The following is a 15,944-nucleotide window of genomic DNA, read 5'->3' on the forward strand; positions in this document are numbered from 1 at the left end:
GACATCATGCTAAGTGCTTTACAGATATTAGCTTTTTAAATCCTCATAGCAATGTCATGAGGAATTTACTGTTTATTATGGCCATTTTCTAAACAGAAGACTGAGGCATAGAGAAGCTAACTTTTGCTCAAGGGTTCTGGAAAAGTACAGACATGCACACACAATATCTGCTTTAAAAAGCATTCTTGTCTTGGGGGGAAGTAAAAGGAAAAGAGGGACCATACCTTCTGCCAGGTATCTGACATAAGGGATCTTCCTTAAGCCCCACAGTAACTGTGGATAATGTGGGCATTTTCGTTATTTATAGATGAGGAATCTGTTGCTTAGGGGATGATCCATAATTTGCCTGTGGCCACAGAGTGACCCCAAAGCATGGACACTTTCTGCACGACACACAATGTCCACCTGGATCTGTGATTTAGAGTCTGGATGTTACGATGGCTCCTGTCGCCCCACCTCCCCTACCTGGGAAAGGGTCTGCTGGCTGCCTAGCCTCTGCCTGCGCCTGTTGAGGAGGCGAGGGCCCTACAGGGGTGGGACTGACCCATGAGAGCTCTTTTTCCCCCTTCACAGCCCTGTGGCTGGGGCATAGCACTGACTTCTCTCTGCCCCAACTCCCTGGTCTGTAAAATGGGCTGATTTATGCCTCTCTTGTAGGCTGGATGTAAAGCTCATATGAAGAGATTAGAACCGGGTAAGCACCTAATGTAAATCTTTTAGGTAAATATATACCTATTAGCTATAGGTATACATTTAGCCCCTCCTTTTTGGATTTTCTTCCCGTTTTGGTCACCACAGAGCACTGAGTAGTTTCCTGCGCTGTACAGTAGGTTCTCATTAGTTATTGATTTTATACATAGTGAAAGTAAAAGGCAAGTCGCTCAGTCATGTCCAACTCTTTGCGAGCCCATGGACTGTAGCCTACCAGGGTCCTCTGTCCATGGGATTTTCCAGGCAAGAGTACGGGAGTGGGTTGCCGTTTCCTCCTCCAGGGGATCTTCCCTACCCAGGGATTGAACCCGGCTCTCCTGCATTATAGGCAGATGCTTTACCGTCTGAGCCACCAGGGAAGCCCCTAGTAAGTGTATATATGTTGATGTTTATCATCATCATTAAGCCAACCCATTCCATTGTTGGACACTCTTTTTATTAAGAAGTCATCCTCTTCCTTTGACTCATTCATTCACTGCTTCTAGCTCTCCAACTGTATATGCTTTCCAATGTGTCTTACAGTGAAACCCTTTAAAAATATTTATTTCTCTATTTGTGTTCATTAAATTAACACATCATTTGATTAATGTTAAATTAGCACAAGTTATTTGGGAAAAAATCCTAGTATATTCAAAAATAAAAAGAGCTTTTAGGAGGAAATAAAACCCACCTATAATTCCCACAACAAAAATAGCCAAGTTTAACACATTGGTGTTCTTGTATCCGCCTTCCCGTCTTTTTCTGCACATACAGCAAGTACACACGCACTGCCCTGGCATCCTCTTGTGCGTGCATGCTCAGCTGCTTCAGTCATGTCTGACTCTTTGAAATCCCATGGACTGTAGCCCACCAGGCTCCTCTGTCCATGGGATTCTCCAGGCAAGCATACAGGAGTGAGTTGCCATGCCCTCCTCCAGGGGATCTTCTGGACCCAGAGGTAGAATCCTCATACTCCTGTGGTTCCTGCATTGTAAGCGGGTTCTTTACCGCTTAGCCACCAGGGAAGCCCTTGTGAGGCGTGGGTAATTTGATGTCTCTTGATACATACTGCCAAGTCCTCCTACACAGAGGCTGTGTTCTTGCACACCCAGGGTATGACTGTGGCCAGGTCGTCACCTGTTAGGTATCTGATGCTATTTCCTCTCTGCCCAGTGCTATAGTCAAGGTTCCACTTTACTTCCTTTTGAAGTGAAATTCAGAAACCCTGCACATCAATAGTGTACTCACAGGACTATTTTCCATCTAATTGAATAGCATTTTCTATTCCACTTAAAACCATGCTCTGCCTGGAGACCCTCACCTCTGACACCAGGTGAGTGAACTTTCTCTGCCCACTTTTCCTGGATGGATGTCCTAGGAGCTTTGCTAACTTATAGTCAAATCATATGGAGCAGTTGCCAGGTTTAGGCAGCAGATAGTCGCTTATCCAAAGAAGGCTGACAGCAGATCAGTTGGTAGATATGGATGTAGGTTATAGATGAGAGAGATGTATTTTTTATATTTTTATTTGAATGTACTAAGAGTGGTTTTTAAAAGATGTTAGAGAAAAGTTTAACCTTTCAAGTGAATTTTGGTCTCATCGATTGCATATTTTGCTTGGTTTGTTTGGTATCTAAAACACTGTGTTAGTTACCACAATGACATTTGGTAAAATGAGACATCCATTCCATGAATCAGTTAAGAAATAGGAACAGCAGCAGATTTCCTTGACGTCATAAACTGTATTTGTCTTAAACCCGCAATTATATTCAAGGACCAAGCAAGTTTATTTACCATCACCATAATCATGATCATTTTAATCATTGCTGCTTGAGAGTTTTTTCCCTTCCCAGACACTGTTTGAGGCTCTTTATAAACATTATCCTTAATTTTTCAAGTGATCCTTTAAAGTAGATTATTATTAAGAAGTTTTTGGGTTGTAATTTGAAACCAGATATGTTTTATTGCAGAACCCCATGGCCTTTCTATTCCCACTTACTGTCATTATTATCAAATATCTTGGAAACTCTGGTCAATGAAATAAGACTTGAAAAGAAATCAAACATTTAACTATTTGAAGTGAGAAAATAGTATTATTTGTAGCCCATAGACTTGGTAAAATTAGAAAGACTAATTCATAAGACTTAATGACAAATTATTAGAGCAAATTTGAAAATTTGGTGAAATGGCAGGACACATGGCAATGGCCCTAGAAACTCTTTATCCAGGAATTCAGATTTTGAAAGGATAATACATACACAGAACAGCAAGGGAGGGGAGGGCAGCACCTATCTTAGCTGCTGGTCAAATCAGTTGATATCACTTGTGAAGAGTTACTGCAGCACAATTGTCTTCATAGCTACTAACCAATCAGAAAGTATCTGGGAAAGGTGATCTCATTCACACTAGTAGCAATGATCATAATACACAATACAGTATCACATCATAGTAACATCATAAAGTAGAAATAAACTGAATGCTGGGGCTTCCCTGGTGGTCCAGTGGCTAAGACTTTGAGCTCCCAATGCAGGGATCCCAGGTTTGATTCCTGGTCAGGGAGCTAGACCCCACATTGCCACAAGTAAGAGTTCGCATGCTGCAACTCTAGATCCCATATGCTGCAACTAAGACCTGAAGCAGCCAAATCAATAAGTAAATAGAATGAAAGTGTTAAAGAAGTTAGTCATTATTAAAAAAAAAAAAAAAAACTTATGGGGAAAAGGAAGGACTAGAATAAATGAGGTTAGGACAATTGATCTTTTCTTTTGCTGTGGACTGAATTGTATCTTCCCAAAATTCATTTGTTGAAGCCTTAACACCCCAGTTGACTGTTCTGAAGATAGAGCTTGTGGCAGGTAGTTAAGGTTAAATGAGGTTATGAGGTCATGAGTCTGCTGCAGCGTCACTTCAGTCGTGTTCAACTCTGTGCGACCCCATAGATGGCAGCCCACCAGGCTCCGCCATCCCTGGGATTCTCCAGGCAAGAACACTGGAACACCAAGAACATTGGTGGTCTTATAAGAAGAGAAAATGTGATAATATGGAGGGAAGGTGGCAGTCTGTAATCCAGCAAGAGGGTTCCTACTGCAATTAGTTTGGCTGGCACCTTCATCTTGGACTTCCCATTCTCCAGACTGGGTGGAAATACATTTCTTTCATTCAGGCCTCTTAGTGTATGGTATTTTGTTATGGCAACTGGAGCTGACCAATACATCTTAAAACTCTACCTCTTAAGGCTTTGTCTAGTGTTAAAAAATCTTTCAACCTAAAAAAGCAAGCAATAAATAGGAGAAAGATTGTTAAGTATTTTCAGAAAATTTGGCAAAGCTTCAGTATCTGTCATAAAAAGCATCTTACAACTAGATGAGAAAGAACATCTGAAACTTAGAAGAGAAATGGATATAAGATATATGAATGCAGGGGGATTGGGGGGGTCCAAGAGGGAGGGGATATATGTATACCTGTGGCTGATTCACTTCATTGTACAGAAAAACTAATGCAACATTGTGAAGCAGTTATCCTTCCATCTAAAAAAATAAACATAAAATAAAAAAAGATATACAAATGCAGTTTACAAGAGAAAAGTAGAACTAGAATGAGCCACGTTTTCTTAGAAATGCTTCTTGAAAATGAGAAAGAAATCTAAAACAGAGGGGATATGTGTATACATAAAGTGATTCAGTTTGCTGTACAGCAGAAATTTAACAATATTGTAAAGCAACTACATTCCAATAAAAACTAATTGAAAAAGAAATGCTTCTTGAGTTGGGGAAGGGGTAGTTTTGGCCATTGCGGCTGGTGAGCCGACATCCATCTGTATTGTTTGGGTGGCCCTCTTTGCTGGGGATGCGTTTGTGCCTCTCAGTCTTCAAATTCTGTTAATGTATTTGCTCCCTTGCGCCTCTCCCCCTAAAGCCACCATGCTCTGGCTTTATGACACACTCACGTCACATGTAGAGATTGCAGCCGGCTCAGTGTATCTGTCAGGTGACCTTCATGAAGCATACGCTTTCTCCATGGTAGAAACTACTTGTGTCTACCTGCCAACTTACATTTGGCATCTTGCACCACGCTGGGAGGGCACAAGAATGTACCCAGTGGGCGTTCATGGAGGCAAGCTGGTTGTGGGCCTGTCCTCACTGGCCCTTCTTCTGGGCCGATGAAACTTACTCATGGGAAATGGCCACGCAGAGTAAGATGACAGCAAGTCTGGGCCGATGAAACTTAATCATGGGAAATGGCCACGCAGAGTAAGATGACAGCAAGTCTGGGCCCTCCCCGTGGCCCAGCCCCTGGCCCAGGGCGCGCACCTGGGCAAGGCACTGAATCTTTCTTTGCGTCCCTCATCTCTCTGAGGAAAGGACTGGACTTTCCAAACTCCTCAACCCTTGCCCCATAGACAGGGTTTCTGTGGAGCATTACGGTCCACAACTTTGTTTTCCCCACATAAAATGGGACAGATATCATCTTCTTTCCTAACTGCGCATTGTCTTCCGTTTTCCACTCCTTCCTCCTCCTTGCCAACCTCTGAGCCAGAAGGTGACTGCAGGTGGGCCTTTCCAAGTCTGCAGACACGGGCGAAGATCTCTCACAGCTTGACATGTCCTTAGTTCAAAGGCAGGAACGAGGTAGTTGACTTTAAAAAACTAGAGTCACGGGAAACATTATTTGTTAAGAAAACGCGTTTTAGGAGTCTCCACATGGACTTCTCTAGTGGTCCAGTGGTTAAGAATCTGCTTGCCAATGCAGGGGATACTGCGTGGGTTCGATCCCTGATTTAGGAAGATCCCACATGCAGCAGAGCAACTGAACCTGTGCTTCACAATTACTGAGCCCGCATGCCCTGGAGCCTGTGCTCTGCAACAAGAGAAGCCTCTGCAGTGAGAGGCCCGCACACCGCAACAAAGAGTAGCCCCTGCTCGCTACAGCTGGAGAAGGCCTGTGAGCAGCAGTGAAGACCCAGTGCAGCCCCCCAAATTAATTAATTAATTAATTGATAAACATTAATTACAGACCTTTATGGTATCCTGGGATCAGTTCAGTTCAGTTCAGTTGCTCAGTCGTGTCCGACTCCTTGCGACCCCACGAACTGCAGCACGCCAGGCCTCCCTGTCCATCACCAACTCCTGGAGTTCACTCAGACCCACGTCCATCGAATCAGTGATGCCATTCAGCCATCTCATCCTCTGGCGTCCCCTTCTCCTCCTGCCCCCAATCCCTCCCAGCATCAGAGTCTTCTCCAATGAGTCAACTCTTCGCATGAGGTGGCCAAAGTATTGGAGTTTCAGCTTTAGCATCATTCCTTCCAAAGAAATCCCAGAGTTGATCTCCTTCAGAATGGACTGGTTGGATCTCCTTGCAGTCCAAGGGACTCTCAAGAGTCTTCTCCAACACCACAGTTCAAAAGCATCAATTCTTCAGCGCTCAGCCTTCTTCACAGTCCAACTCTCACATCCATACATGACCACTGGAAAAACCATAGCCTTGACTAGATGGACATTTGTTGGCAAAGTAATGTCTCTGCTTTTGAATATGCTATCTAGGTTGGTCATGACTTTCCTTCCAAGGAGTAAGCGTCTTTTAATTTCATGGCTGCAGTCACCATCTGCAGTGATTTTGGAGCCTAGAAAAATAAAGTCTGACACTGTTTCCACTAGTCACAGTTAAATAAATGTCCTCCTATTAGGACTTCTCAGTCTGTTTTGGGTGGACTTTGGAATCTTGGAGAAGGGAATAAGGGTGTGGCTTTTCCCTTGCGCGTTTGACCACGGAACCCTTTTCTTGGAAAATCTTAAGGGCCTGATGTTCTGTGAGACTTACTTTGGGAAGTGGTGACTTTTGTTTTTGCCCGTGTTTGCATGGGCAGTGACTCAGCCTTTAGTTTGAGGCCTTAATGGACTTAACATGGTTTAGCTTCCATTTCAGGAAAAAATACAAATTTCTTATCAGAAGCAGGCAGATGTCAGATTATGAGGTCATTGCTGGTCGTACTGCCTAGCTGTCACAAATACAGTACATTCACTGTCTACAGTGGAGAGGATTACACTAATTGAAAGAAAAACCTGATAGCTCTCAAATTTTTGTGAATCTAGTGGAGTAGCTAAATTAAGATTATGTCTGTTAGTACTGTGAGATTTTTCTTCAGAAGTTTCAAGGGGACTCGTTTAAGTTGACCTTGCTAAGTCACTTCAGTCGTGTCTGACTCTGTGTGACCCCATAGACGGCAGCCCACCAGGCTTCCCCGTCCCTGGGATTCTCCAGGCAAGAACACTGGAGTGGGTTGCCATTTCCTTCTCCAATGCATGACAGTGAAAAGTGAAAAGTGAAAGTGAACTCGCTCAGTTGTGTCTGACTCTTAGCGATCCCATGGACTGCAGCCTACCAGGCTCCTCCGCCCATGGGATTTTCCAGGCAAGAGTACTGGAGTGGGGTGCCATTGCCTTCTCCGGGATATGTTTATTAAACACAATGTCTTTGGACATAACTGAGGATCAGATGCCTCTGTGGTTTCTGGGAGGAGGCAGAGCTGTAACTTCTGAGCATCACCAGCATTCCTTCACTAACAAGGGTCCAGATTTTCATATTTATCCCAGACTGTCTTTCTGAAATACATTTTTGTAGACTCTTGCTTCCCTTCTGCCCTGGATAAGAGTTAGGCTGAGAAAATCGAGCCCTGTGCAAGTCATTCCCAAGAGCAATAAACAGGATCAGAGAGGCCGCTGGAGGATTGCTCTTGCCATTTAATGGTCTGAGGACGGGGCGTCTGAGTTCACGAGCTTGCCACAAGTGGGAAGGAGAAATTCTTTAACTGTGGTTTCTTTGAAATGTAGAATGCTGATCATTGCCTTAACAAGCTTCTGAAAATTTCTAGCTTGTAAGAAATAATATATTATGGTAGTGAAGCACGGGGAAGGCACTCTCATCTAATGACAGACCTACTTATGCTTTAAATTAATAATTCTGCCTCGGAGGCCTGGCTGTAGAAACAGGCCGTGCAGCCTGTTGTTCATTCTCTAAGCTGTGTCTGACTCTTTGTGACCCCAGGGACTGCAGCATGCCAGGCTTCCCTATCCCTCACTATCTCCCGGAGCTTGCTCAAACTCATGTCCATTGAGTCGACAATGCCATGCATCCTCTGTTGCCCACTTCTCCTCCTGCCCTCAATCTTTCTCAGCATCAGGGTCTTTCAAATGAGATCACATCAGGTGGCCAAAGTATTGGAGCTTCAGTTTCAGCATCAGACCTCCCAATGAATATTCAGGGTTGATTTCCTTTAGGACTAATTGGCTTGATCTCCTTGCAGTTCAAGGGACTCTCAAGAGTCTTCTCTGGCGCCACAACTCAGAAGCATCAGTTCTTCAGTGCTCAGCCTTCTTTATGGTCCAGTTCTCACATCCATACATCCCTACTGGAAAAACCATAGCTTTGATGATATGGACCTTTGTCAGCAAAGAGATGTCTCTGCTTGTTAATACACTGTCTAGGTTTGTCGTAGTTTTCCTTTCTTGTGGCCTGAGGGGGTGTTTTTAAGGCCCTGGGACCACACGGTCTTCATCATGAATGGAGGACCAGGAAGGGCTCTATAGTCAGGGATTCTGAGTCCAGATTTAAGCGGGGAGCAGGCTTTCTGCTTGAACACAGATGCCCAGGGTGAGGTCGGAGCATCTGTGATGCTGCTGCAGGAGACTGGCTCTCTGGGTTTGCCCCAGTGGGCTACCAGTATTTGGGACCAGCAGTCGTTCTTTCCCTGTAGCTTGTGCCATGTGCCTGAACTTCTGAACATCTTACCTGCCTCCACGTGACAGGAAACAAGAGTTCTTTATGAATGCTGTTAGCTGTGAGAACTTTTTTTTTTTTTTTTAACCACTGAAACTAAATATAGGCATGCTGCCTGGGATGTTGTTTTCCAGAGGAGAAAGGCAAAGCCCGGACTAGGGAAGGGCTCAGTCAGGTCACATGACTAAGGAAGGGCCAGTACCCAGGTTCCCCGGTTCTTCTTCCAGGTGGTGCTTTTGGTTAGCTGGACAATTTTTCTGCTCATTCCTGGACTTCTCTGTCATTAACAAAACCTCTCCTCTTTGCTGAATTACAGAAATGGCTTCAGACATCCCTGGCTCAGTGACGCTGCCCGTCGCCCCCATGGCGGCCACTGGACAGGTGAGGATGGCAGGGGCCATGCCCGCCCGAGGAGGAAAGCGGCGATCCGGGTAAGCCCCCTCGGCGTTTCTGGGAACTGCGTTGGATATGCGTTGCACAACATTCTTGACCTGTTAGGAAAATATTGTCTCTCCCTGTCCCAGAGAGTAAGAGCTCAGCAGTTTGCATCCTGTTTATTAGATTCCGTGGGATTCCTAACCAGGCATGTGATCGCCTCTAAGTGTTTTTGGGCCTCGGCACCCAGCTGGGGACTTCTGTTTGCTTGTCCTTACTGTGAGAACGGCTCTGTGGTCCTGCTGGGCCTTGCTCCAGCCATCTCTCTCAGGGAGGGGGCTCACCCATCCGTCCGCCTGAGCCCACCAGCCAGAGGCACCCTGAGGGTCGAGCTTCAGCTCCTGTGGGCAGCAAGGATCCCTCTGGTGCTTTCTGTTCTTTGCTCTGGGTACCAGTCTTTGCCAGTGCTGTGCAGGAATTCCTCTCAAAAAACAAACAAACAAACAAACAAAAAAACAAAAACCTGGCTCTAGTCCAGCATCTAAAGGCTGGGCAGCTTCCACTGTAACCTACTCTGCCCATAATGTTGGTAAGAGTGATGAGTTCTGGTGGGACCAGAAAGACCATCACTCTTGAGCCGATGGAACCCAAAACAGCAGGTACTCATGATGTACCACATCTGTAACTGAGTGCAGGTCTCAGAAACAAATCAGCCATCACAGATCCCTGCAAGAAGAACACAGTCTACGTGGTCAGACTCTTGTTTATCAACCAACTCCTTTTCTTCATTGAATCAACTTCATTTTCAATGAAATATTTGATATACAAAGTTTCTCACATAGAGTCAGTTTGTCCTATGAATGCATTTTCCCATAACACAGGTTCTCCCCAGGAAGACAAGGCTCCTCATTTGTAAAATGGCCTAGCATTTTAAACCCGAGAGTTTCCTCTTAACCAATGCAATTCTTAAAGGTGCCTGGGCTGCCCCCAGCAGGGGTGGAGGTGGGGGGCAGGTGTATTTTGAGGACCTAGAATGGAATAGGATAGGATGCAAAAGTGCCTTCAGTGTTATCATTTAGATGGTGACCAGCACACACTGCTGCCTGTGTGCTGGTCTTCAAAAGACGGGCTAAGATTTTGGTGATTATGGAGGGGGTTATGGAGCCTAGTTCCCCACTTTCCCTTGGTTCAGCTCCCTCCCACCCCTGAATGCCCCCAGGGTGCTGATGCAGCCAGAGTTCCATCTTTACCGTGGGACCCACTGAGCTGTTGTGAGCAGTGGGGTGCCTGGGGCCACACTCCTCAGATCAGCCTGCCTCCAGCGCTTACTGCAAACCCAGATACCCTCCTTTAACCAGCTCTTCTTTCTAACTAGGTGCTAAGCTCAGTGGAGTCTGGGTTGTTAAAAGAATGCACTTGCTGTCAACATATCAACTTACTGTATTTTTTTTTTAAAAGAATCCAGGTCTTTAAAAAATTATTTTAAATGCATTTGCTCTCTCACGTCCATTCCCTGGGGACAGAGCCTCAGTGCAGCCCCAGTCCTTTTTAAGAAGGTGGCACAGGACTCTCTGATGCAGGAAGGTAGGGCTGGGCTGGGCACCAGGCACAGGCAGAGAGGCTGGAGCCCAGTATTGAGGGGAGGAAAGTGGTCTCTGAGAGACTCTGCCAGGAGTCTGTGCCATTACCCCTACCCCTGCCACCTGCCCGCCCCCAACCCCTGCAGAGTGTGTGCTAGGCTTCAGCGAGCTGAGGCTACTCCCCTCCCCCGCCCCCGAGTTCCTGGCCCCAGCCTGACATCTGGACCCTGACTTCTGCTGGCTCCCTGAGCTGATGATCAGACAGGGGACTCAGGCTTCTTTGTGAAGGAGTCCTCCCAGCTGCCCCTTTCCCTCCCAGCGCACGTATACTCAGTGTGACTCTGGAGGTGGAGGAGGACCTTGGTGGGGTGAGACTGAGACACAACCTAGAGCAGGGGTCTCCAACCTGCTGGGTCCCCCACGGTACTGGTCCGTGACCTGTTAGGAACTGGGCTGCATAGCAGGAGGTGAGCAGCAGTGAGCAATGGAGCGAAGCTTCATCTATACTTGTAGCCGCTCCGCATCATTCGCATCACCACCTGAACTCCGCCTCCTGGTGGATCGGTTGCGGCATTAGATTCTCATAGGAGCTCAAACTCTACAGAGAACTGCACATGCAAGGGATCTGGGTTGCCTCGCTCCTGATGAGAATCATCCTGAAACCTTCCCCCAGCCCCATCGGCAGAAAAATTGTCTTCCATGAAACCGATCCCCGGTGCTAAAAAGGTTGCGGACTGCTGGCCTAGAGTTCTGCTCCACTTAGAACCAAGGAAGCCCAACGCCAAGCAAAAAAACCAGAGGTTCAAGGGGATGAGCAGCAATTGCTGACACACCTTCCCAAGCAGGAGGAGGAGGACACACACCTCTGGAGGCAGATCAGGGAACCAGCCGCCTCCCGGAGGCCTGTCCTTCATTATCTTCATTCTTAGAGCCCTACACCTGCCTCCATCTCCCCCTTCAGAGGGAGCAGCCAGAAAACTGTGCTTCCTTCTGCTAAGCCCCTGGGACTCATGGGGGGAAGCTCTGTGTCTCACAAAGAAACCTCCCTTTTCACAGGGTGGTTTCCAGAGTAATTCTTACCTCTGATATTTTTACACGTTTTGCTGAAATTCTGTGATGGAGGCCATCACTGTTGTAGAGTAGCCACAGCAGTGATAAGGCTCTTCTGCTCTCAGCCCCCATGCTTGTACAAAGGAGACCCCAATGTAAGTCACGTTCCTCAAATAGCAGGTCACCCCTCTCGGGGTCCCTGCCCATGAACTGTGGCCATTTACACATGCTTCTCCATCCCTGCCATCTTGCCCCTCCTCCTCCTCCTCTCCTAGAGTGTTCAGCACAGTTAGAGACATAGGGAGGGGGAGAAGGAGAGAGGAGAGGTGGGTTGTGTTGTTGTTCAGTCACTCAGTCGTGTCCAACTCCTTGTGACCCCATGGACTGCAGCATGCCAGGCTTCTCTGTCCTTCACTCTCCCGGAGTTTGCCCAAACACGTCCAGTATTCTTGCTTGAAAAGTCCCATGGACAGAGGGGCCAGGTGGGCTACAGTCCATGGGGTTGCAGAGAGTTGGACATGACTGACGTGACATAGCATATTAGCACACATGTCCATTGAGTTGGTGATGTCATCCAACCATCTCATCCTCTGTCGCCCCCTTCTCCTTCTGCCGTCAATCTTTCCCAGAATCAGGGTCTTTTCCAATGAGTTGGCTCTTTGCATCAGGTGGCCAAAGTCTTGGAGCTTCAGCTTCAGCATCAGTCCTTCCAATGAATATTTAGGGTTGATTTCCTTTAGGATAGACTGGTTTGATCTCCTTGCTGTCCAAGAGGTGGGCTGTGGCGGGTGGAAAGATCCTTCCTCCTGCTCCTCTTCCCTACCCAGGTCTTCCCACTCTGACTTGGTTATTCTGGTGGAGGAACTTGTCCCGATTCCCAGGATAACTACCCAGCCCTGGGGTTTCAGAGCCAAGTAGAACTGACCCCTAGTGGGTTTGGCTCCCCTGGCCACATGCCTGGCCCAGTGCCGAGGATCCTCTGGCCCGAATGTTCCCTCCACTCCCCTGACAGCCTCCCCAGTACACGTCTTAGCAAGCTCCGTGCTCTGCGGGCAGTGGGGACACAAGGTGAAGGTTCAGAAGTTTCAGATTCTTTGCAAAGTGATTCCACATGTGTGGGGGAAGGAAGCAGAAGCCAGTCACCTGGGCTGCATTTTTGTAGAGGACTCCCTGATCCCGGTGAGGGGATGGGATGGGGCTGGGGGGCACCCACAGGGCACACTGGGTTCTTTTCAAAAGACCGAGGAGTGGGCTGTCATTAGGTTGTGCCCACTCCAGAGGCAGCCCCTATTGGGAAGGGGAGGTAAGGGTGGTGGGGACCAGGAGTCCTAGCCCCTTCCCGCTGCCTTGGAGTCACATGCTGGGCTTCTAAAGCATCATCACTGAGGAGAACGATTTCCAAATCGTGTGCAGCCAGTACACCAGCGTCCCCCTGCAGTGTAAGCCCGTGGCTGCTGGAATGTGGTTACGTAAGTACATGTTTCGCTCGCTTCGGATTTATGCAGTAGTGATGCTGTCATCTGGCATTTGCTGGCACCCATGTCCCTTCACCTTTTGTCAATAGCAGCTTCGAGCAGCCCAGGGTTGCTCCTTTGCTGAGCTCTACAACCAGCCTGGCGGGCACAGCCTGTCATCTTTTCTCATAAGAGCAAAAGTGGATTCTTTGATGACTCATAGTGGATGATGCATTATTATTATTATTACACAATCGCTGTGAGGCAGATTCACATTGCTCACTCTGAACCAGACGCAAGCTCAAAAGTGCCTTTCACGACTTTTTATTGAGGGTAGAAATCATGCTCAGGACAGGAAAGTGAGGCAGAAGGCATCTTCAGCCCACCTTTAGAGGACTCTTACCTCATCCACTGATGGTACCAAATTCTTCAAAGTGAACATAATAGGACTTAAAAGTCATATTTTGATTTCTCTCCTTTATTATCCAGATGCTGTGGTATAATAAAGATACATAAAAGATACAAAACAAAGGATGATTTACTTGGAGTTTTTATAGCAGGAGAAATAAACAGAGCTATTGGAGTCATATTTAAAGTGGAGCATTTGAATTGGTGACAGAAGACCCAAAGGCAGGGTCTTGGCAAGGAGTCTTCCAAAAGACCCTTCTGTCCTCAGAAGTTGCAATTTTTCTGTGTGGCTGATGAGCAGTGAGTTGTTTTGGGGTCAAGTGAGTTACCCTGAGGATCTGAACAGTCGTTTGTATCCTGTTTTCTCTCCTGAGTTCACCCCGACACGATACATTTCACAATTCCTACATGTGATCGCAGCTCATATGTGATCACACACCTGCATGGGTAGAAAGGTACAGATTTGTGGTCCCTGAATTTTCATAGAGAAGTCCTGCTTCCTCAGTTTTCAGCAGGCTTCAGAAAACTGCCTCCAGAGCCTGGCACTCCGTCTCTTAACACTCTGCTTGATTGGGTTGACGTGGTTCAGACCGGGACTGTTTACCCTGAGGCTCTCCTCTCTACCCGTCTGCCGCTTGAGGATGGGGTAAAGAACTGAGCTGTCCTTATGAAAATGAGGGTGACAAATAGTCCTGGTTGGCCTGGGGCTTCCCCGGTTTCAGCACTGAAGTCCTGTACCCCCACGGATCCCCTCCTTCTGGGAAAATCAGGACGATAGGTCACCCTCAATACCCCAAAGATCTGCAGGCTCAGGAGGGACGGCTGACTAAAAAATTGCATCTTGCAGGAGCCAGATGATCACACTCCTATCAACTGGAGCTGAAAGGCATTTTAAAGATAACTGATCATCTCGCACCCACTTGAGGTTTATCTAAATGCTTGCATAAATCCATTGGAATTCTGAAAATGCGATTTCTTTTTCTTAACCACTGAGCTGTTTTTGACAGCCCAGGGGTGTTAAGTAACCTTTCTGTCTGCAGCAAAGTCGCTCTTACCCATGATGAACACTAGGTGACAGTGTGGTTCTGCAGCGCTGCAGAAGCCCAGAGACAGGCTTTTTAGTGCTTTCTTCTCCCGGATGTCGGAGAAGGCAATGGCACCCCACTCCAGTACTCTTGCCTGGAAAATCCCATGGACGGAGGAGCCTGGAAGGCTGCAGTCCATGGGGTCACTGAGGGTCGGACACGACTGAGTGACTTCATTTTCACTTTTCACTTTCATGCATTGGAGAAGGAAATGGCAACCTACTCCAGTGTTCTTGCCTGGGGAATCTCAGGGACGAGGGAGCCTGGTAGGCTGCTGTCTATGGGGTCTCCCAGATGTAATTTTCAGGAAAGGTGAGGCGAAGCCTTAGTAGTTAAGCAGCATATTGGTGACTTTCCTTCATTTAGGAAGTGGTGCATTCAGCCTTCATTTTCCCACAACATAGATAACTCCGCTGCTGCTGTCTGGTACCCCGTTACACACTCTGCATTGTGGGGGGTCCTTGTCTCTCTCTCCCAGGGATGTTTTAATTCTATTTTTCCTTTCTTATAATTTTTCTTCCCTGCCTCCCCTCCTCTAATTGTACACAAGTATTTTTTGTTATCGTTACCGTTATCTCTTCAGTTATATAACTCCTTTTGTTCCTTTATTCTGAATGCAAGCCCTCAAGTCTGGAAATTGGGGGTTCTAAATAGGCATAAATCCCATCAGGTCATCTCAGATCAGAACTCTGGTCACACTGCTCATAAAACAAGATAAAAATAAACAAATGATTGTAAAAAAAAAAAAAAAAAACAGTGTTCCTTTGCCCTGTGTCATCCCAGTCCTTTGGTTCCCCAAGTAACCCCAAAGCCTGGAGAGTTTACCTCGTTAGGGGCCTCTCCCATGTGCTTGTGGAGTGATAGCTCTTCCCTTGCAAGTTGGCCTGGGAACCCCGAGCCCTCCCCACATCACCACTACCCACTGCGCCCCAGCCTGAGAGCTGCGGGTGGAGTCATATCTCCCATGAGGCCAGCAGCCGTGGCACCTGTAGTGTGGTTCTGGAGCACACCCGCCATCCTTGTGGCAAGCTCCTGGCCACCAGGCAGGCTGGATTCCCTTCTGCCTGGAGGCCACGGGAACTGTGTCCCACTCAATCCATCAGGCCCCCTAAGAACAAGATGGGGAGTGCAGAATGCCTGAGAAGTTCTTCCGCAAGGAAGCCCACTCCCCGTGAATGTCCGGGAGAATCAAAACATCTGTACTGTTTCTATTTTGTTCCCAAAGACTCTGGGTACACCTCGTACTAATTAACTGTTCTGCCCTAACATCTTCAAGGAGAAAAATTAATTGACATTAGAGAGAGCTGCTTTGTTGTTTTTCTTTTTTTGAGAAGGAGAGTTTGGGATATCAGCTAAACAAATATCAGTCAAAACTTTTCTATGTTTGTTTGGAGAGACTCAGTAAAGTGAAATCCGAGTATGTCTTGGGTGAGTTTCAATAAGCAGACAGCCACTCTGACTAGCTCAGGCACTAAACAACTGTATCTCCTCCCACATCCATTTACTTGGACCCAGAGTTTATAGGG

At 47.0% G+C, this 15,944-nt stretch overlaps 1 protein-coding gene and 1 non-coding gene across 13 annotated transcripts in view; one reads left to right on the top strand and one right to left on the bottom strand.

Moving 5' to 3' along the window:
* The window catches only part of ARNT2 (aryl hydrocarbon receptor nuclear translocator 2), a 204,009-nt gene that overhangs the window by 41,730 nt on the left and 146,335 nt on the right, over positions 1–15,944 (top strand). For 10 of the 12 annotated variants that reach the window (XM_059879103.1, XM_024981868.2, XM_024981869.2 and 7 more), the window contains 1 exon segment: positions 8,783–8,897. In XM_059879103.1, the coding sequence (XP_059735086.1) occupies positions 8,785–8,897 (113 nt within the window). In that variant the 5' untranslated portion in view covers positions 8,783–8,784. 12 annotated transcript variants of the gene reach the window in all.
* On the bottom strand, positions 999–1,070 carry TRNAY-AUA (transfer RNA tyrosine (anticodon AUA)). Its single transcript has one exon. It is a non-coding gene; the product is annotated as a tRNA-Tyr (tRNA).

This window comes from Bos taurus, chromosome 21 (genome assembly GCF_002263795.3).
Source record: "Bos taurus isolate L1 Dominette 01449 registration number 42190680 breed Hereford chromosome 21, ARS-UCD2.0, whole genome shotgun sequence".
In the NCBI taxonomy this organism is placed as follows: Eukaryota; Metazoa; Chordata; class Mammalia; order Artiodactyla; family Bovidae; genus Bos; species Bos taurus.